Consider the following 20,944-nt stretch of genomic DNA (forward strand, 5'->3'; position numbering starts at 1 on the left):
GTGTCTAATATCTAAGGCAAAAAATGTCTTATTGGGATGAAACGCAGTGTGTATGTTCGGCCAAGGATTCCGATCGCATCGATGTGCCTATTGTGAGTCTTGGGTATAGCGCCACCACCAGGCGCCAGGAAGTGTGACAGTCACAAAAGGTGGATTTATTGACAGTTGCATGCGGTGAACTTTTAAATACTCCTCCTAGGATTTTCATGCGATTGACACCAAAAGTGGTCAACATGATGCTGAGACATTGTAGATGATAAATTGCGAAGGGATTTTTGATATCTCGAATGCTGCTCCATTGGCAACATGTCAAATTTTACTTTCATTTTCAGGCATATTTAAGCACTTGGCATGCACTTTGGGTGCCTTAACATGCTCGAAAACACCGGGAATTTGGCACAGACCTCAAAGTCGTCGACCATTAGGACGGGGCAAACGCTGGAACATGGCCGTGGCAGTAGGGCTCTGTAGCGCCCCCTATAATGCAAAAAAATGATTGGTGCACAAATCTGGCAAACATGTACGCACATGTACGAGAGTTGGTATGTATATAGATCCCATCGACACGAACAACTTTCACAATCAAACCTATTAGCTCCGCCCAACAGGAAGTCGGCTATTTTGGATTGTTTAAAAAATGCATGCAGTGAACTTTTGAATACTCCTTCTAGGGGATTCATGGTATTGACACCAAACGTGGTGATCATGATGTCGAGACATTGTACTTGCTAAATTGCGAAGGGATTTTTGATATCTCGAACGGTTCTGCCATGGCGAGGCGACAAATCATGGCGCAATCAGAGAAACAGGAAGTGTCTAATATCTAAGGCAAAAAATTTCTTATTGTGATGACATGCGGGGTGTTTGTTCGTCTGAAGATTCCGATCGCATTGATGTGCCTATTGTGATTCTCGGGTATAGCGCCACCACCAGGTGCCAGGAAGTGTGTCAGTCACGAAGCTGGATTTTTTTGACAGTTCCATGCGATGTTCTTTTAAATACTCCTCCTAGAACGTTTATGCGATTGACACCAAAAGTGGTCAACATGATGCCAAGACATAGTAGATGATAAATTGCGAAGGGATTTTTGATATCTCGAACATTGTTACCATGGCAACGCGTCAAACTTTACTTTCATTTTAAAGGCATATTTAAGCCCTTCAGTTGCATGCAGTGAACTTTTGAATACTCCATCTAGGATATTCATGCGATTGACACCAAACGTGGTCAACATGGTGCTGAGACATTGTAGATGATAAATTGCGATGGAATTTTTGACATCTGGAACGCTGTTGCCATGGCAATGCATCAAAGTTTACTATTATTTCAGGAATATTTAAGCCTCTTGGCATGCTTAGATTAACTTCAAATTTGGCACACACATCAGAGTTGTCAACTGTTAAGTGTTGACAAACAGGTCAGACATAGGTGTGCCTCTTAAGTTGCTCACTAGTGCCCCCGTTTGTCCAAAATGTGGGGTTTCTTTTACCTACAGTCCCTAATTGGGTCAGTAACAACATAAATAGTCCACCGATATTTACCCACTTGAGGCCCTTGCCCACCGTGCATCGTTTTCTCGGACGCACCGTGTAGCGGAAAAATAACGTGCGCGGGCCCGCCATCGCTGCTTGCAGCTATATTTATTAGGGGTCAAGCCACGAAGTGGCGTAGACACCTATTGTTTCTGTTAGTTTTCTTATTATTATTATTCATCCTTGTTCTTCCGCCATTGAAGTCAATGGCAGCCCATAGAACCGTACGTAGGAAAGTTATGAAATTTGGCACACATGTAGAGGACAGTCTTAGAAGTTACTATAGCAACATTGGTGTGTCTGACTCAAACCCTCTAGCGCCACCAACAGTCCAAAAATCCACTTATATTCATGCTCATAACTTCTGACCCGTGAGTCCTAGAAACTAAATTCTTGTTTCCTCTGAATCCTTTGCTCATGATGATTCAAATGCACACATTGATGCCATTTGTGTCATGCAAATCTTTCCGCCATTTTGAATTTTCCGTAAAACCTACTTTTTCGAACTCCTCCTAGAGCGTTCGTCCGATTTGCATGTCCTTTGGTATATAGCATCTAGAGACACCCCAGACAAAAAGTTATCAAAAGCTTTTTGATAGACCAATGCGTTCTCGTATAAATTGACAACATATATGGCGGCGAGCACGCCAAAACGGACGTGAGGCCGTATCTTCGCAAAACTTTATTGTATCGACACGAAACTTGGTATATGTCATTACAGTCATGACCTGAGGGTGCCTGCAACGTTTCGTCACAGCGCCACCTAGTGGTCACGAGATTCGAAAAATGCTTATTCTCACTTATAACTACTTCAAACTTGAGTCTAAAATCATGAAGGTGGTCTTGTTAGATTCCTTGAGGCATGCCGAGTCAAACGATACCAAACGGTTTTCGGTCGGCCATTTTGGGTGTCGGACATTTTGAATTTTCTCATTAAGTTCAGTATTTCACAAACAGAATGGCGTATCGCTACGAAATTTGGCATGGTTCATCAGTGACATGTGCTGAGCGCACCTATAAATCTTTAGGACGGCGCCACCTAGTGGACAGGATATGTAAAGAAATTGTTTAAAATCTTTATATCATTTAATTTAATTTGCCACACTGACATGAGACTTCACTCTATTGATTTCTTGGCTCGTGCCGAGTCCGACTGTACCAAATATGTTAGAGTCAAACCTACTTCCTGTCGGCCATTTTGAATTATATTGAACACTTACTTTTTCGAACTCCTCGTAGAGCGCTTTTTTGATTGGCTTGATTTTTGGTAAACATCATCTAGAGACACTCCAGACAAAAAGTTATCAAAAGCTTTTCGGTAGACCTATCCGTTGTCGTATAACGCATCAAAGAATGCGAGGGCGAGCACGCCAAAATGTGTTTGAGCCTGTATCTTCGCAAAACTTTTGCGTATTAATATGAGACTTGGTATATGTCATAACAGTGATGACCTGAGGGTGCATGCACCATTTCGTCACACTGCCCCCTACTGGTCATGAGATATAAAATATGTCTATTTTTGCTTATAACTACTGCAAACTTGAATGTAAAATTATGAGACTAGTCTTTTTAGATTTCGTGAGGCATGCCGAGTCAAACGATACCAAATGGTTTTTAGTCGGCCATTTTTTCTGTCGGCCATTTTGAATTTTTTCTTTAAATTGAAGTATTTCAGAAACACAATTGCGTATTGTTATGAAACTTGGTATGGTTCATCAGCAACATGTTCTGGGAGGACTTGTTAACTTTTCGGCGCCCCCTAGTGGTCAAAAGATTTGAAGCTATATCTCTTCATCTCTTTATCGTATTAACACCAAATTTGGTGGGTGTCATCACAATCAAGACCTGAGTCACAATTTATTGTTTGGTCAGTGCCCCCTAGTGGTCAAGTCATTTAAGGCTATATCTCCATATCGCTTTATTGTATTTACACTAAATTTGGTATGCGTCATCACAGTCATGACCTGAGGTACCATCTATTGTTTCGGCACAGCGCCACCTAGTGGTCTCAAGATACGAAAAAATTGCTATTTTTTCATAAAACTAATGCAAACTTAATTGCATGATCTTAAATCATGACAGTCATCACGTATGAATCATTTTTTGCCATGTTTGGCTTGACCCCGGTATCGCTGCTTGCAGCTATATTTATTATTATTATTATTTTCCGAAATGAATCGCATTTTTGAAGGCCTAAACATGCTCAAAAACTCATGAAATTTTGCACACGCGTCAGAAGTGGTGAAAATTTACATGTGGTATAGGCGTCAGAAGTGGGCGTGTAGAAATGGCTCGAAAGCGCCACCTACAAAATTTCAAAAGAACAGCCCCCCCACTACGAAAAACGTACAGATACGAAATTTTGTAGGATCATCTATCACCCCAAGACCTACAAAAAAGTCTCTTGGAACTAAGCTCTAAACCCCACAGGAAGTCAGCCATTTTGAATTTTCTCTGTCATTTTTTGACATTTCCAAGCATCGTACTTTAACGAAGTCCTCCCAGAGATTTAATCCGATCATCATCATATTTGGTCAGTATCATCTAAAGGCCTTTGCGATGCTAAATTGCGGAGCTTTTGACTTTTCATTGGAGGGCGTGTCCGTGGCGGCCTGACAAATTTCAGCGTTTTCGTCATGAAACAGGAAGTTGTTATAACTAAGGCATATGATGTCAAATCTGCCCCACACTTCACACGTTTGATAAGAGTCTTGGCCTGAACACATTTCAATGCCAATATTCAGCTTCACTCATAGCGCCACCTAGAGGTAGCAGGAAATGCCATGTTTTACGCTGTGATTTACTGCTCTTAGAGATTTAATCAAATCATCATCATATTTGGTCAGACTGATCTTAAGCCCTTTGCGATGATAAATTTCGAAGATCTTGACTTTTCATTGAAGGGCGTGTCCGTGGCAGCCTGGCAAAGTGGATGTTTCACCATGAAACAGGAAGCTGTTGTAATTCAGGCATACATTGTTTGATCTGCTCCAGACTTCACACGTTTGATAAGGGTCCCGGCCTGAACAGGTTAATATAACAATAATCAGGTACCGTCATAGCGCCACCTGCTGCACACAGGTGGTGTGGCACATCAATTTTTCTTTGAATAGCCACCTATATGTACCCACTTTAATTCATATCCCCTGGTTCACTGCTTTACTAATGCCATAGGGTGGCGGTGTACATGTGTGCGAGGGCCCTTCCATCGCTGCTTGCAGCTTTAATTTAAATTATAATTTTTTCTTCATCCCGTGGCTAATGTTAAAAAAACTGTTGAATATGACTGATTCAATAAAAAAATAACGCTACAAACTTGGGAGCCTTAACGTTACGTCTTTACATAAACTGCACAATGATTTATTTAAGAGACAGCTATGGGTTCAACATACATCAGTTTACTCTCATTGTGTTTTAAAAGTTTTTTTTACATCCAGGCCATAATGTCTGAGAAACAGACTGTTAAAGCACAAACACACAGAGAAAGATTATACAATTATTTGATGTTGTCTGATTCAGGTAAAAGATGTTTAAGCTGTACAAACCTCTTTATTCAGTCCTTCATCTCCTCTTAACCTCAGCTTTATCTCCAGTAACGCCACCTCTTTCTTCAGCTGAGAGATTTCTGTGATAAAATCATCAATATCCACCATAGACAGATCAGTTCCTACTGATTTACAGCACATCACATCCATCTCATCATCAACACTAAAATACACAAAGACAAAACTTTGTTTACTCTCAATAAAACACTCAAGAGAGAAAAACAACGAGGATACAAAAAAAACAATAGCCCGCTCTCTTTCTTTAGTGAGTTTATTTGTGTACTAAAGACCTGCAGCGCCTCCTGCTGTACTGGAGAGAGAAGACGCTCAACACTTCATTCATTTACCTGTTAACAAATCTCATAATTTTCAACAGCCAATAAACTTTTAAATTTGCTAATTTTTTTTATTCAACTACAGTTCTGAATGGTTATTTCAAAATACCCGTATGTCACAGGCCCGCATTGAGTCTTGAGATAGCCAAGGCTGTGAAGAAGGAGCCATGGATGGATCCCAATTCAGGGGTTGATGCTCCCACAGCTCGTTCATCCTTTAAAAGTTGCCAAATGAAGGGCACGAAACAGAGCTGCCTTCAAAGCATCCTTCAGATGTATTCACATTGTGACTCTACTGCTATCTACTGGAGATGTTTAACTAAATATAATTCTTTCTCTTAGCAAGTATTTGATCATTTATTAGAATAAAGATCTCTTCCTTTAAGAGACACGTTTTGCTTGTTACATCATTTAATAAATACATAACACAAACAATGGCTCTTGATAACATAACATTTGTAAATGTAAGTACAGCAGAGTCATTTGTTTTATTTATTAGTTTTACACTTTAAAAATGCTGTGTTATTTTCAACCCAAAGTCTTTTTCACAGATCAGTTTGTTCTTCAGTATGTTTCTTCTGATGAGGTCTTACATTAGCGAATCCCTCTCCACAGATCGAGCAGACGTATGGCCCTATTTTAACAATCTAAACGCACTGTCTAAAGCGCATGCACGCAGGTCTAAATAGGCGTGTCCGATTCCACTTTTGTCAATTTAACGACAGGAAAATAGTTTATGCGCCAAGCGCACGGTCTAAAAGGGTCGTTCCTATTCTCGTAATGGATGTGTTTTGGGCATAACGTGCAATAACCAATGAGAGTCTCAGCTCTCATCCCCTTTAAAAGCCAGTTGTGTAGGCATCATGCCTTATCTCGATTTAGAAAGTGGAATTTGTAAACCGAAAAATGAAAGAAGAAGAAGGCCACCAGTTTAAGATTGATTTTATTTGTATTGAAATTGTTTTATTTTTTTTAGATTTAAACCTTTAAAAGCCTTTTTCTTTCAGTCACGGAAGTAAAATAGCAAGCTTTTATTTGATGTAAATGTATGGATATTCTACAAAATCAGTGTAATAATCTGCAAATATGCAAGAAAAGGTTTGTGCTCTAAAAATACTTTATTTGTAACAAACAGAAGATAAAGAATTTACAAACATGCAGAGAGCCGTTTCAGCACTCAGACAGCGCCATGTTTTTTTTAAAGCATTAAAAATGTTTCTCATCTCACCATATCCACAGGTACAAATTCGTGAGGTAGCATTTAAAAAACATTTAAAAACAGAAGCATTTGTTTAAAGCAAAACAATTTCTTACCAGGCTACAGGTGAAGCAGCTCTTTACATCTTCTAACGTCTCATAATCGGTCCTCATTTAAGTCCAAGAGACTCAATAATAATCTTTTACATTTTAATCCTTTAATTTCTCATATTATAAAAGGGTTGTGTTCTGCTGCGCATCCATGTGTGTGATAAGCAAACGCGCACTGTCGTCCTGAATTACTAACACGCTCATTAAATAACAAAAACAATATTGCGTCATTGACTTTAGAGCAGGTTTTAGTTGGTCAATGGCGTAGTCTATTTTAGTTGCGTCAAAATAGCAACGCACCAAGAATGCGCCTGAACACTCGTGGGTGCAAAATTGGGCACAGCATGCATTTGCTATTCAAACAACTTGGTGCTAGCTAAACGTGAAAATGATAATTTCGCCAGGTTCCCAGCTAACAGAAAAAAGTTCCAAGAACGTTCCCCGAAAGCTCTCCACGCTCCCAAAAACGTTCTGCCAACGTCAAAAGTGTCCAGTTTTCTTGACGTTCTGGGAACGTTTTTTTGTTGTCTCAACGTTGGAGGAATGTTGCATTTTGCCATTTTTGGGCGTTGTGACAATGTCATGTTTTGGTGTTCACACGATGTTTGAAGCAACGACTGTTTATTATATTGACTTGTTTAATTGTTATGTAAATGATAGAGAAACATTGCATTTTATTATATTTATTTTTTATATTTATATTATTTTATTATATTTATTACACACTACATATTTATTATATACTATATATCTATTATATATATAAGTTTAGATGTTGATGTTTTGTTTCATTTTGGGTCACCATTGTTGTGATCGGTGTTCATTTTGGTTGGGCTCTTGGGCCTTGTCTTTTGTTTGCTGGTTTTTTCCCTGGTTGTGTTAACTTTTTGTTAATACACCACATTTGTTATGAACATGTTAAGTTAGTAGTGTAATTGTGTGGTGTGGTGGTTGGTACATAATGGAAAAAAATCATCCCTAATTAATTTACTAATCAAAAGTTTATTTTCTTTCAATAATGTAAATAAGATCCAGCACTTTCACAGTAGTTTGTCATTAAGGAGTTTAAGAAACTTTGGACAAAAAACATCCGCCGTACAATTGGGACGCACAAACACCAAGAATCAGACTATGAATCTCAACCATGGTGACAAAGAAAATTGAAAAAAATCATTATTTATCCATGCTGCAGTGCATGCTGGGAGTCCTGAATGAGATATGAAATTTGTTAATACCCAGCATGCATTGCAGCATGAGGTTTTTCATTTAATTGTCACCATGATTGAGATTCATAGTCTGATTCTTGATGTTTGTGCATCCCAATTAAATAGCGGATATTTTTTGTTCAAAGTTTCTTAAACTCCTTCCTGACAAACCGCCGTGAAAGAGCTGGATCTCACCTACATTCCTGACAGAAAACAAACTTTTGATTAGTAAATTAACCAGGAAATTACCTTTCACCACCATGCACCAACCACCACACCACAGAACCACACCACCAACCCAACATGCTCACAACAAATGTGGCGTACCAACAAAAAGTCAACACAACCAGAGAAAAAACCAGCAAGCAAAAGACAAGGCCCAAGAGCCCAACCAAAACGAACACTAATCACAATAATGGTGACTTAAAATGAAACAAAACATCAACATCTAAACTTGTATATAGTGGATATATAATATATAATAAATATATAATATATAATAAATATAATAAAATAATATAAATATAAAAAATAAATATAATAAAATGCAATGTTTCTCTATCATTTACATAACAATTAAACAAGTCAATATAACAAGCAGTTGTTGCTTCAAACATTGTGTGAACACTAAAACATGACACTGTCACAACGCCCAAAAATGGTAAAATGCAACACTCCTCCAACGCCGAGACAACACAAAAACGTTCTTAGAACGTCAAGAAAACTGGACACTTTTAACGTTGGCAGAACGTTTTTGGGAACGTAAAGAACTTTCAGGGAACGTTCTTATAACTTTTTTCTGTTAGCTGGGTTGAAACTAGCGAGACACTTGAGTCGCACATTGCTCTGGGTGTATGATAGGGCCCGTAAGGTTTCTCTCACGTATGAACTCTCAAATGGGCTTTTAAAGGGGTCATATGATGAAAATGTTAGCATTGCCACTTTGTAGGTTTGAGCAAAAATGTGTCGTTTTGGGTGTGTTTTTTAAAATGCAAATGAGCGGATGAAGTGCAAACACTGATCACAATGATGGTGGTTTATTGTAATTGAAACTCTATTGTGCTGTCAAGTCCAAAAATGTGTCGTTTTGGGTGTGTTTTTTAAAATGCAAATGAGCGGATAAAGTGCAAACACTGATCACAATGATGGTGGTTTGTTGTAATTCAAACTCAATTGTGCTGTCAAGTCCTTCTTTTCTCTCTCTTTCAGAGTTCAGATTAAGGAGGCGGTATTATTCTAATAAGATATCCTTATGACATCATAATGAAAGCCAAATTTCAATGACCTGTTTTTGCTCACACCTACAAAGTGGCAATGCTAACATTTTCATCATATGACCCCTTTAAAGAATCTGGCTTAGTAAACGTCTTCTCACACCGAGAACATTTGTAATGTTTTTTCACCTGTATGAGTTCTATGGCAGTGATTCCCAACCGAGGGTACGAGTACCCCATGGGGGTACGTGAAGAGTTTCCAGGGGGTACGCGAAAAGATTTACATTTTGCTTTGATCTCATTTACTTTTAATAAAAATTTATTTCGTTTGTCCAGTCATTTACATAAGATTGATTTTTGTGAGGAAAGCATTGTAAAAAGGACAACTTTGTAATTTTAATCTTATCATTAATATAATAAGCCGTCAAGAGTAAATGCGCTGCATGATCCAAAACGCAATAGCGATGTCCAACTCAAGAACGATCTGACTATTTTCAATGAACCTGAATAGTTTCTAAAGACACAAAGTTTATTAACTATAAATAATGTTATAATATTCATTCCCGCTGCCATTGCATTTTCATTTTCATTGAGGGTCAAAAAGGTACATATTTGTTCCCAACCATTAAAAGGTACATATATGTACCATTTCTTTTAAAGAATAAGGTACAATGTTAAGAGACAGCCTCTGTCATTTTTTTTTTAATTGTTGTTTTAGACAACTGCTGTAAATAACCATTGTAACCATTGTGTCAATTTTTGTTTCCTTTAGTTAGGCACATGGGTCTTGAAGTAGTTTTAGTTTTCTTCTGTTCATTGACAGTGTGTTTAATTTAAAATTTTAATTAAAAAAAAGTTAATTTCACTTATTAAAAACTGTGATATGAACTCAAAAACTGCAATTGATTAACCATAACTTAAACTGAATAAATACTGAATCTGAATCCCTCACACATCCACCTGAAGAAATGCGCTTTTATTTTGACACGCGTCCATCCCCCCACATCTCACGGTCGGAGTTGAGCTCAGTGTTGCCAGATTGGGCGGGTTCCCGCCCAATTGGGCGGTGTTGAATTTGATTGTGCGGGTAAAAATTGGCTTGGGCGGTTGTGCAAAAATTGGGCTGGTTTGGGATCAGTTGGGCGGGTTTGAAACGTGCATTTTATAGGCTAATTATTTAACAAAAAACCCAAATGTGCATGTATTTCATGACGTTACTAAACACACGCCCACTGCATGTGTTTGTGTTGACGCCACGCCGATGATGAGTCCGCGTTTAGCCAATCACAAGTGATAGCAGCCAGCCAGCTCTCTCAGCGGGAAATCAAGATGTTACAGATAGGAGTTGGAGAGTGACCCGGCCCTGAAGCAAATGGATAATGCCTTTTAAATCGGAAAATAGCACTGCAAATTCTGCAACACGGACTCCGAATTGCAACGTATACGTTGCTTGTCACACATCGGCCGTGTCTCAATGCGAATGCTGCAGCCTCCGGAGGTCGCATTTCTAGGCTCCATATACGTCATCGACTGTCTTGTTTTAGAATATTAACAGTTATAAAGTTGACTTTTATTCTTAGTTAATAGTAAATTGTTGTAATATGCTTATACCTTGCGAATGTAATGGTCAGTTAACTAAAATAAACCAGGCTTGATGACGTATGCACCCTGCATACGCGACCTCCGCAGGCTGCAGCTGGAGTGAGAAACGGACATCAATTACACGTGTTTGAGCCGTGGGTGAATTATCGGAGCATTTCAGGTGAACAGAACCAAATGTTCGGCTGTCATTTAGTCAATTGTGGAACCATGAACTTCAGCCAGACTGTACATAGTTCTGAAAAGTTCAGATGTTCACACTGTTCTTCAGCTTCCTTGCAAGTTAACGCACAACCAACAGCCTATTATTATTGTTCTGCATTTACTGCTTAAGGTAAGCCTATTTACGACCTCTCTCTCACACACACCTATTTATCAAGAGTAAAAATACATTATTAATAATAATATAAATAGATAAAAAACGTTATTAACGAATTGGGTATTTGAATAATCATAAAACACTTAAATATACGCTGTAAAAGTGCATTGTGCGTGTGGGCGAGGGAGCATAATGTAGCTGTTGTGAACAAGTTATGTCATTTTGCTAGTGTGGTTCTGTTCTGGTGTCGCTAGCTATAGTATGTTGCATTAATTGTGTAAGTTAAAATAACTAAATGCTAATCAACTTAAACCAAAATGTTGATTTAAATATTTTGGGCGGTTTTTTGTGCGTTTGGGCGGGTTTTGGAACACTTTTGGGCTGGAAACCATCAACTCTATCTGGCAACACTGGTTGAGCTTCACAGAGCAGCGCAACAGGAGGACGACACGACAGACATGAAGAGCATTAGGTAAGCAAAGCACTGTAAACTCCTTCGTCGTCTTTAAAGCATCTTTAAACTTTAAAAACATGTTGCTTGTCGTGAATCTTGATTTTAATACTGATTCGGTTACGGTAATTTGTGTAAAGTTGTATACAACGCGACATTGACACAGCACTATTGCCTCAGACTCATTTTTATGAGCAGGTTAATGTGCATTAAGTACACCACAGTTCTGTAAGTGGAAAATTTTTTTTATATTTATGTGTGTTTTCTCACAGTTCAGCGCAAACGTTTCCCGCGCAAGTTTGAATCTCTCTCAGTCAGGGGGGATTGACTGACAGACGAACGTTCCCAGCTAGAAATAAAAAGTTCTAAGAACGTTCCCTGAAAGTTCCCGAATGTTCCCAAAAACATTCTGCCAACGTTAAAAGCGGCTAGTTTTTTTTAAGTTCTAGGAACGTTTCTGTTGTCTGAACGTTAGAGTAATGTTACATTTTACCATTTTTAAACGTTATGACAATGTCATGTTTTAATGTTCACACAATGTTTAAAACAACAGCTGTTTATTATATTGACTTGTTTAATTGTTATGTAAATGATAGAGAAACATTGCATTTTATTATTTTATAAAACATTATTTCTGAATGTTCAGTAAATATATTGCTGTAGAAAACTCAATTCACTTACTAGGTTTAGATGTTGATGTTTCATTTTAAGTCACCCTTATTGTGATTCGTGTTTGTTTTAGTTGGTCTCTTGACACTTGACCTTTTGCTTGCTAGTTTTTTCCTGGTTGTGTTAACTTTGTATTAATGCACCACATTTGTTATGAAAAGTTATTAGTGTATTTCTGTGGTTGTTGGCACACAATGGTAAAGATCATCACCTAGTTCATTTACTAATCAAAAGTTTATTTTCTACCAATATTGTATATTAGATCCAACTCTTTCACAGCAGTTTGTCATTAAGGAGTTTTAGAAACTTTGGACAAAAAACATCCGCTGTATAGCTGGGATGCCCAAACATCAAGAATCAGACCACGAATCTCAACCATGGTGACAACCAAAATTGTTAAAAAAATCCTTATTTATCCATGCCACAGTGCATGCTGGGAGTCCCGAATGAGATTTGTAATTTGTTAATACCCAGCATGCATTGCAGCATGAAGTTTTTCATTTAATTGTCACCATGGTTGAGATTCGTGGTCTGATTCTTGGTGTTTGTGCATCCCAGTTGTGCAGCGGATGTTTTTTGTCCGGGGTTTCTGGGACTCCTTGGTGGCGGGCTGCTGTGGGAGTGCTGGATCTCGTTTGCATTTTTGACAGAATATAAAGTTTTGATTAGTGAATGAGTTAGGTGGTGATCTTTACCATTATGTGCCAAACACCACAGAATTACACTATTAACTTGGCATGTTCATAACAAATGTGGTGCATTAACACAAAGTTAACACAACCAGGAAAAAACTAGCAAGCAAAAAGTCAAGTGTCAAGAGACCAACTAAAACAAACACTAATCACAATAAGGGTGACTTAAAATGAAACAAACATCAACATCTAAACCTAGTAAGTGAATTGAGTTTTCTACAGCAATATATTTACTGAACATTCAGAAATAATGTTTTATAAAATAACAAAATGCAATGTTTCTCTATCATTTACATAACAATTAAACAAGTCAATATAATAAACAGTTGTTTTAAACAGTGTTTGAACATTAAAACATGACATTGTCATAACGTTTAAAATGGTAAAATGTAACATTACTCTAACGTTCAGACAACAGAAACGCTCCCAGAACCCAAAGAAAAAGAAAACGTTTCCTGCGCAAGTTTGAATCTCTCTGTCAGTCAGGAGGGAGATTGACTGACTGACTGACTACTCGCCACCCAACAGTCATTTACCCAGAAACCTTTTAAAGGTAACGTAATGTGGGATTTTAATGTCATATGTTCTATTAATATTGTATTTAGAAGTGTTTTCAATAATCATTATAGTATGCTGAAGTAAAAGATTGTTTGTGTTTGTCTGAGAGAGTGGAAAGTTACTGAGAGGCCTCTGTGAGCCTCTGTGTTTTAAAAAGTTTCAAGGTCGTGGTTGGATTAGTGAGGAATTTGCAGGTGGCAACATTCAAGATAAAGAGCGAGGCTTAAAGGGGACATATTATGAGATTTTTTTAAGATGTAAACTAAGTCTAAAATAGGTCTGAGAAAAAGTGTGCCGTTTTGGGTGTGTCATTTAAAATGCAAATGAGCGGATGAAGTGCAACCACTGATCACAATGATGGTGGTTTGTTGCAATTGAAACTCAATTGTGCTGTGAAATATTTTATCTCTCTCTTTCTCTCCATACTAAATGGTTGTGCTGTGGTTGGATAGTGCAGATAAAGGGGGCGGTATTACCTTATTCTGACATCACAATAAGGGCCAAATTACAATGACCTATTTTTTCACATGCTTGCAGAAAATGGTTTACCAAAACTAAGTTATTGGGTTGATCTTTTTAAAGGGGTCATATGATGAAAATGTTAGCATTGCCACTTTGTAGGTTTGAGCAAAAATGTGTCGTTTTGGGTGTGTTTTTTAAAATGCAAATGAGCGGATGAAGTGCAAACACTGATCACAATGATGGTGGTTTATTGTAATTGAAACTCTATTGTGCTGTCAAGTCCAAAAATGTGTCGTTTTGGGTGTGTTTTTTAAAATGCAAATGAGCGGATAAAGTCCAAACACTGATCACAATGATGGTGGTTTGTTGTAATTCAAACTCAATTGTGCTGTCAAGTCCTTCTTTTCTCTCTCTTTCAGAGTTCAGATTAAGGAGGCGGTATTATTCTAATAAGATATCCTTATGACATCATAATGAAAGCCAAATTTCAATGACCTGTTTTTGCTCACACCTACAAAGTGGCAATGCTAACATTTTCATCATATGACCCCTTTAACATTTTCTAGGTTGATAGAAGCACTGGGGACACAATTATAGCACTTAAACATGGAAAAAGTCAGATTTTCATAATATGTCCCCTTTAAAGGGGTCATATGATGAAATTTTTTTAATTTGTAAAATAAGTCTTTGGCGTTCCCAGAGTCCATATGTGAAGTTTTATCTCAAAACACACTACAGATAATTAATTATAGCATGTCAAAATTGACATTTTGTAGGCCTGAGCAAAATGTGCCATTTTTGGGTGTGTCTTTTAAAATGCAAATGAGCTGATAAAATGCAAACACTGATCGCAATGATAGTGGCTTGTTGAAATAAACATGCTTCATCAGTCAGTGCTTTTTACTTTAATGTTTAAAACTAATTAATTAATTAATATTACTAATTATTTGTCTTTAAAACACAACTTCGGTTTAGTTTCGATGAAGGGGTACTTGGGCCTTACTGATAGGGCTGTGGGGGTACTTAAGGCTAAAAAGGTTGGGAACCACTGTTCTATGGTGTCTCACTAAAACCTGATATGGTCTCATTGGTGTGTATACGCACATGTTTCTTTAGATTACATTTTTTGCTGAAACTCTTCCCACAAACATTACAGTGATGAGGTTTCTCTCCAGTATGAATTCTCTGATGAGCTTTAAAAGTACTTGGATGAGAGAAGCTCTTTCCACAGTGAGAGCAGACGTAAGGTTTCTCTCCAGTGTGAACTCTCTCATGGATTATCAGACTAGATTTATGACAGAAACCTTTATCACAGTGTGAACACTGATAGCGTTTCTCCTCAGAGTGAATATTCTGGTGTGATTTTAATGAACTTGAATTCTTAAAGCTTTTGTCACATTGACTGCACTGATACGGTCTTTCATTGGTGTGTTTAAGCATATGTGTCTTCAGATGAGGTTTGTGGCTGAATCTCTTCTCACAGTGAGGACACTCGTATGGTTTCTCTCCTGTGTGAATTCTCTGATGACAATGAAGACTTTTTTTGGTGCTGAAGTTTTTGCCACATTCAGTGCAGCAGAAAGACTTTTCACCACTGTGTGTCCTCATGTGAACTTTTAGCTGAGATAAGAAGCCAAAATCCTTCCCACATTGCTGACAGTGAAAGTGCTTCTTCTTCTTCTCTCTGTGCACTTTTGAATGATGACGTTTATACTTTTGTAAGGTAGTAGAGCTGATCTCAGATCTGGTGGAGGTCAAGAGTTTTTGTTCTGCATTTTTATCTAAATGTCTCTGTGAGCTCAATGTCTCTTCATCGGTGATGCAGGAAAGAGTTTGTGCCGTCTGTCGCTCTTTTGACGATAAAGACGTTATTTCTCCATCCAAACACGAATCACTGATCTTATCTGAAAGACAACAACATTAGAAATCTCTTATGATTTACATTTACACCAACTGTAAACACACAAACAAGAGGTTAAACTGAGATTCTGTATGTTTTTTCTATATTCAGTTATTGCTGCTAATGGGGTCATAAGTAGTTATTGACTCTAAAGCTGCGTCTGTCCATTGCACACAACCACCAACACCCAATAGATCAGAAGTCATTTATTTCCTAGTATTAAGAGTTGCACAGGGACTGCATGGAGTGGACTGGAAATCTTCAGATGTTATTTTAACCCACACCTTAGTTAACTTTAAATTCAAGGACTTTCCAGGTCCAATACCATCAAATTCAAGGACTAAATGTGGGGAGACATTTCAAGTGAGAGCAAGGTTACATTGTGTTACTTTTTAAGATACATTGTTACAGCTTCCTTTTCGAGGGAACTCGCGCTGCGTCACTGCGATGGCACTTTGGGGACGTCTCCAGGGGTAAGTGCATCTGAATGTGTATATCAAATTAAACCAATGGTGAGGCTTAACCACAAAGACAGGGTGAAGCCACGAAGTATATCACTATCTGAAATATTGCCAAAGACGGCATTACAGGGACACAGGAAGTATTGGCAAGGGAGACGCAGCGTCTCGTTCCCTTCTCAGGGAACAACAGTTACATACGTAACCCGAGACGTTTTCATTTGTCAAACCCAATTATGCAAAAAAGCATGCGCATAGAGAAGATGTAAGCATTTAAACAAACAGCTTAGCATGTGTGCTTAAAGAGTCCAGAAATAAAAAAACAATGTCAACTTTTTTCTTTCTTTTATTGTTTGATTGACATCGAGACTGACAGCTTTATGATCTACTGTAATGCAAGGATCTAATATAATCTTATGATATTTTTTCTTTAACAGTTAGTCAAACATTCACTTTTTCACTAACAGATTATATCTGACTGAATTCTTGCCAAAAGAAATATTATTAAAAGTGTAAACTGTCTATGTGTGCATATATCAGGGTTGTGCGTCTGTGTGCATGCTTCAGATCTTTCAATCAATGTGAGGAAGATCATTTTTGAGTATAGTCACTCTAAATAACTTTTTTAACATCAATCAAGTCCCGAACTTTATCTCTTTTGATAACTATTTTAACACCACGCAAGTCCAGCACTTTATTTTCCAATTCCTCCAACCCATGTTTTAAAACCGAAAACCAAAATCTCAGATGTCCAAGTGGATGGACACGCATTATTTGTATTAGTTCATATAAATAGTTAGTACAAATAAAGATTACTTTAGACATTTAATTACTATTTACTGTAGGCTGCGTCTCAATTTATCCAAAAATGGGCCAGGCCTAATGTCAAACTGAAATTGTGTGTTGCGTTAATCACACGTTAATAAAATTAATGTTGTTAAAATTAATTTACATTAATGCTTATTAACGCGTTATTTTTGACAGCACTACTTATTATACTTGTTGATTGACTGCTAAGCGTTAGCGTTTGCTCCTGTACCAAAGAGAGTACCCTAGCAATCATGTAACAAGACCTATATCTCTGCATCAGAACATTGTAGAGACATGAGGTGGCCTTGTTTTACTCGAGGCTTGATGTATAATCATTGGTGTATGCAAATTCTCTCCCTAGCAACCAGTGTACCCTAACAACCGTTAAGGGAGGCATATATTGCTGCATCAGAACAACATAGAAAATTTTTCTTTTTGAGAAAAAGACATCGCACGGTGACAAGAGCACAGTGATGGAGAGGGTACGTAAGTCTGTATAAGTGAGTGAATGTAAGGGGGAGCTGACCCAGTGGTGGTTTAAAAGCCCAGGAGCAAATATACCCATCTGTTTTTTTTGTACTATCCAAGCTAAATGAACCTGCATGCTGTAAAAGCTGGATTAAATGTGACCATTTTATAAGCAATTGTGTGTAATCCAGCATCATGTAAGGTAAAAGAGGAAACACACCTGAAGGAAAAAAATCATCATGATTGTCATCATCTTCCTCAGTGTGATCTTCATCTGCTGTAGTTTCTCTTCTCATCTTCATCATCAGGTTCCCACTGTCCATCGGTTTAACTGAAGACATCTTGAGTTTGGTCTGCAGGATCTGCTGCTGTTCTCCAGCGTTACAGACAGAATCCAGAGACTCTGTGGAGGTTTGATCCTCCTGTAAGCTCCGTTTACTGTCACACACTGTAGTGTCCAGAGTGTCTGTGAGCTTTGACTCAGTATAAGAGAGTAAAGACAGACTGAGATCTGAGTCCTGTGTGTGTCTGGATGTCTCTTCAGAGAGTTTATCCAGCAGTGACTGTGGTGTGCGGCTCTGATCTCTGCTCATCCACACTGAATCCAGACATTCACTGGAGCTCCAAACAGTCACATACCCTGAAGATTCACAACAAACCCCATCCTTACAACACACACACACACACACACACACACACACACACACACACACACACACACACACACACACACACACACACACACAGGTTTAGATTCGTTATACACACTACACAAAACAAGTTTATTTTTAGCGCCGTTCAAAAAGTCGATGGAAAAAAATGAATGGGCTTTTTAGTGAGGGAACAAGTGTCCTGCTAACTTCCAGAATTTAGTGGACTAGAGATCTAATATGATTAATCAAATATATAAATAAATTAGTATAAATGTTAATATGGTGATTATAAACAATTATTCCAAATTTTGCTATAGAGAGTATGCATTGACGTCACTTTTCCACATGACCACACCAGAACTCGCCCTGTTGGGTGGCAAATGAATCAACAAAATGTCTGTTTTTCATAGCGACTGCTGTGCAAAATGCCAGTAAAACTGACTATTATCAGCTTAAATTGAATTTAGTTGGATTTGATAGCAGAGGTGAACAACACTTCGTTAAATTAGTTACATTTTCCAAGCATCTATGCTTTATTAGGGTGTTTGTATTGGGAAAAAATTTACTTCACTACATTCTAAAGCATAGAATCATACTGTGTATTCTTTAATATTGCATATTAAAATTTATTTAATACCTAATTACATTAAAATTGCGTACTTTTAAATGTGTTGGTACAGTCTATTGAACAACAGCTTTTACGCGTTTTCTTCGTGTTTTTGCTGATTTCACACCGCACACAAATGCTGACGCTGTCTTTTGCCACTCAGTGGGCGTAACCGCAGTCACTTTCGCCGAAGGTGACGTCACGTGCATACCCTCTATTAGAAGTTAAGCAATACCTAAAACAATGTATAATCTGATAAATAAGAAGGCCGTTAAATTAATTAATGTATGTAAGCATCTTCATGTTTTTATTTAAATTATTTATTTTTTCCTTCATCCCGTGGCTAATGTTAAAAAAAACTGTTGAATATGACTGATTCAATAAAAAAATAACGCTACAAACTTGGGAGCCTTAACGTTACGTCTTTACATAAACTGCACAATGATTTATTTAAGAGACAGCTATGGGTCCAACATACATCAGTTTACTCTCATTGTGTTTTAAAAGTTTTTTTTACATCCAGGCCATAATGTCTGAGAAACAGACTGTTAAAGCACAAACACACAGAGAAAGATTATAAAATGATTTGATGTTGTCTGATTCGGGTAAAGGATGTTTAAGCTGTACAAACCTCTCTATTCAATACTTCATCTCCTCTTAACCTCAGCTTTATCTCCAGTAACGCCACCTCTTTCTTCAGCCGAGAGATTTCTTTGACGAAATCATCAATATCCAGCATAGACAGATCAGTTCCTACTGATTTACAGCACATCACATCCATCTCATCATCAACACTAAAATACACAGAGACAAGACTCTGTTTACTCTCAATAAAACACTCAAGAGAGAAAAACAACGAGGATACACAAACAAATCACACGCGCTTTCTTTCTTTAGTGAGTTTATTTGTGTACTAAAGAGCTGCAGCGCCTCCTGCTGTACTGGAGAGAGAAGACGCTCAACACTTCATTCACTCATCCTGCTGTTAACAAATCTCATCATTTTCAACAGCCAATACATTTTTTAAATTTGCAAAAATTGTATTCAAACACAGTTCTGAATGTTTATATCAAAATACCCGGATGTCACAGGCGCGTATTGAATCTTGGGATAGCCAAGGCTGTGAAGAAGGAGCCATGGTCGGATGCCAATTCAGGGATTGATGCTCCCACAGCTCGTTCATCCTTTAAAAGTTGCCAAATGAAGGGCACGAAACAGAGCTGCCTTCAAAGCATCCTTCAGATGTATTCACAGTGTGACTCTACTGCTATCTACTGGAGATGTTAAACTAAATATAATTCATTCTCTTAGCAAGTATTTGATCATTTATTAGAATAAAATCAGATCTCATCCTTTAAGAGACACGTTTTGCTTGTTACATCATTTAATAAATACATAACACAAACAATGGCTCTTGATAACATAACATTTGTAAATGTAAGTACAGCAGAGTCATTTGTTTTATTTATTAGTTTTACACTTTAAAAATGCTGGGTTATTTTCAACCCAAAGTCTTTTTCACAGATCAGTTTGTTCTTCAGTATATTTCTTGTGATGAGGTCTTACATTAGTGAATCTCTCTCCACAGATCGAGCAGACGTAGAGCCCCATTTTAACAATCTAAGCGCACTGTCTAAAGCGCACGCACGCAGGTCTAAATGGGCGTGTCCGATTCCACCTTTGCCAATTTAACGACAGGAAAATGGTTTATGCGCCAAGCGCACGGTCTAAAAGGGTCGTTCCTATTCTCGTAATGGATGTATTTTGGGCATAACGTGCAGTTAACCAATGAGAGTCTCAGCTCTCATCCCCTTTAAAAGCCAGTTGTGTAGGCATCATGCCTTATCGCAATTTAGAAAGTGGAATTTGTAAACCGAAAAACGAAAGAAGAAGAATTCCACCAGTTTAAGATTGATTTCCTTTGTATCGAAATTGTTTTTTTTTAGATTTAAACCTTTAAAAGCCTTTTTCTTTCAGTCACGAAAGTAAAATAGCAGGCTTTTATTTGCTGTAAATGTATGGATATCCTACAAAATCAGTGTAATAAAATCTGCAAATATGCAAGAAAAGGTTTGTACTTTAAAAATACTTTATTTGTAACAAACAGAAGATAAAGAATTTACAAACGTACAGAGAGCTGTTTCAGCATTTGGACAGCG

At 37.7% G+C, this 20,944-nt stretch overlaps 2 protein-coding genes across 2 annotated transcripts in view; both read right to left on the reverse strand.

Moving 5' to 3' along the window:
• Positions 1-5,335, reverse strand: part of LOC129452870 (uncharacterized) — a 69,850-nt gene extending 64,515 nt beyond the window's left edge. Inside the window, 1 exon segment of the mRNA XM_073862371.1 lies at positions 5,078-5,335. Coding sequence (XP_073718472.1) covers positions 5,078-5,227 — 150 coding nt within the window. The 5' untranslated portion in view covers positions 5,228-5,335.
• Positions 5,336-14,562: 9,227 nt separating this feature from the next.
• LOC129452879 (uncharacterized) lies at positions 14,563-20,940 on the reverse strand. The gene is made up of 3 exons (XM_073861939.1): positions 19,417-20,940; positions 17,746-18,190; positions 14,563-15,793 (listed from the first exon to the last, which is right to left on the reverse strand). The coding sequence occupies exons 1-3, from the start codon at positions 19,564-19,566 to the stop codon at positions 14,943-14,945; spliced, it is 1,446 nt and encodes a 481-aa protein (XP_073718040.1). The 5' UTR covers positions 19,567-20,940; the 3' UTR covers positions 14,563-14,942.
• Positions 20,941-20,944: the final 4 nt, after the last annotated feature.

Source organism: Misgurnus anguillicaudatus, chromosome 23 (assembly GCF_027580225.2).
Source record: "Misgurnus anguillicaudatus chromosome 23, ASM2758022v2, whole genome shotgun sequence".
In the NCBI taxonomy this organism is placed as follows: Eukaryota; Metazoa; Chordata; class Actinopteri; order Cypriniformes; family Cobitidae; genus Misgurnus; species Misgurnus anguillicaudatus.

Excerpts from the sequence above, each read along its gene's own strand:
- LOC129452879 (XM_073861939.1), bottom strand. The coding sequence starts at position 19,566 with ATGGATGTGATGTGCTGTAAATCAGTAGGAACTGATCTGTCTATGCTG. Across the intron at positions 18,191-19,416 it reads ATGAAGTATTGAATAGAGAG|GATGGGGTTTGTTGTGAATC; the intron begins GTTTGTACAGCT and ends GTGTGTTGTAAG. Across the intron at positions 15,794-17,745 it reads TGATGATTTTTTTCCTTCAG|ATAAGATCAGTGATTCGTGT; the intron begins GTGTGTTTCCTC and ends GTTGTCTTTCAG.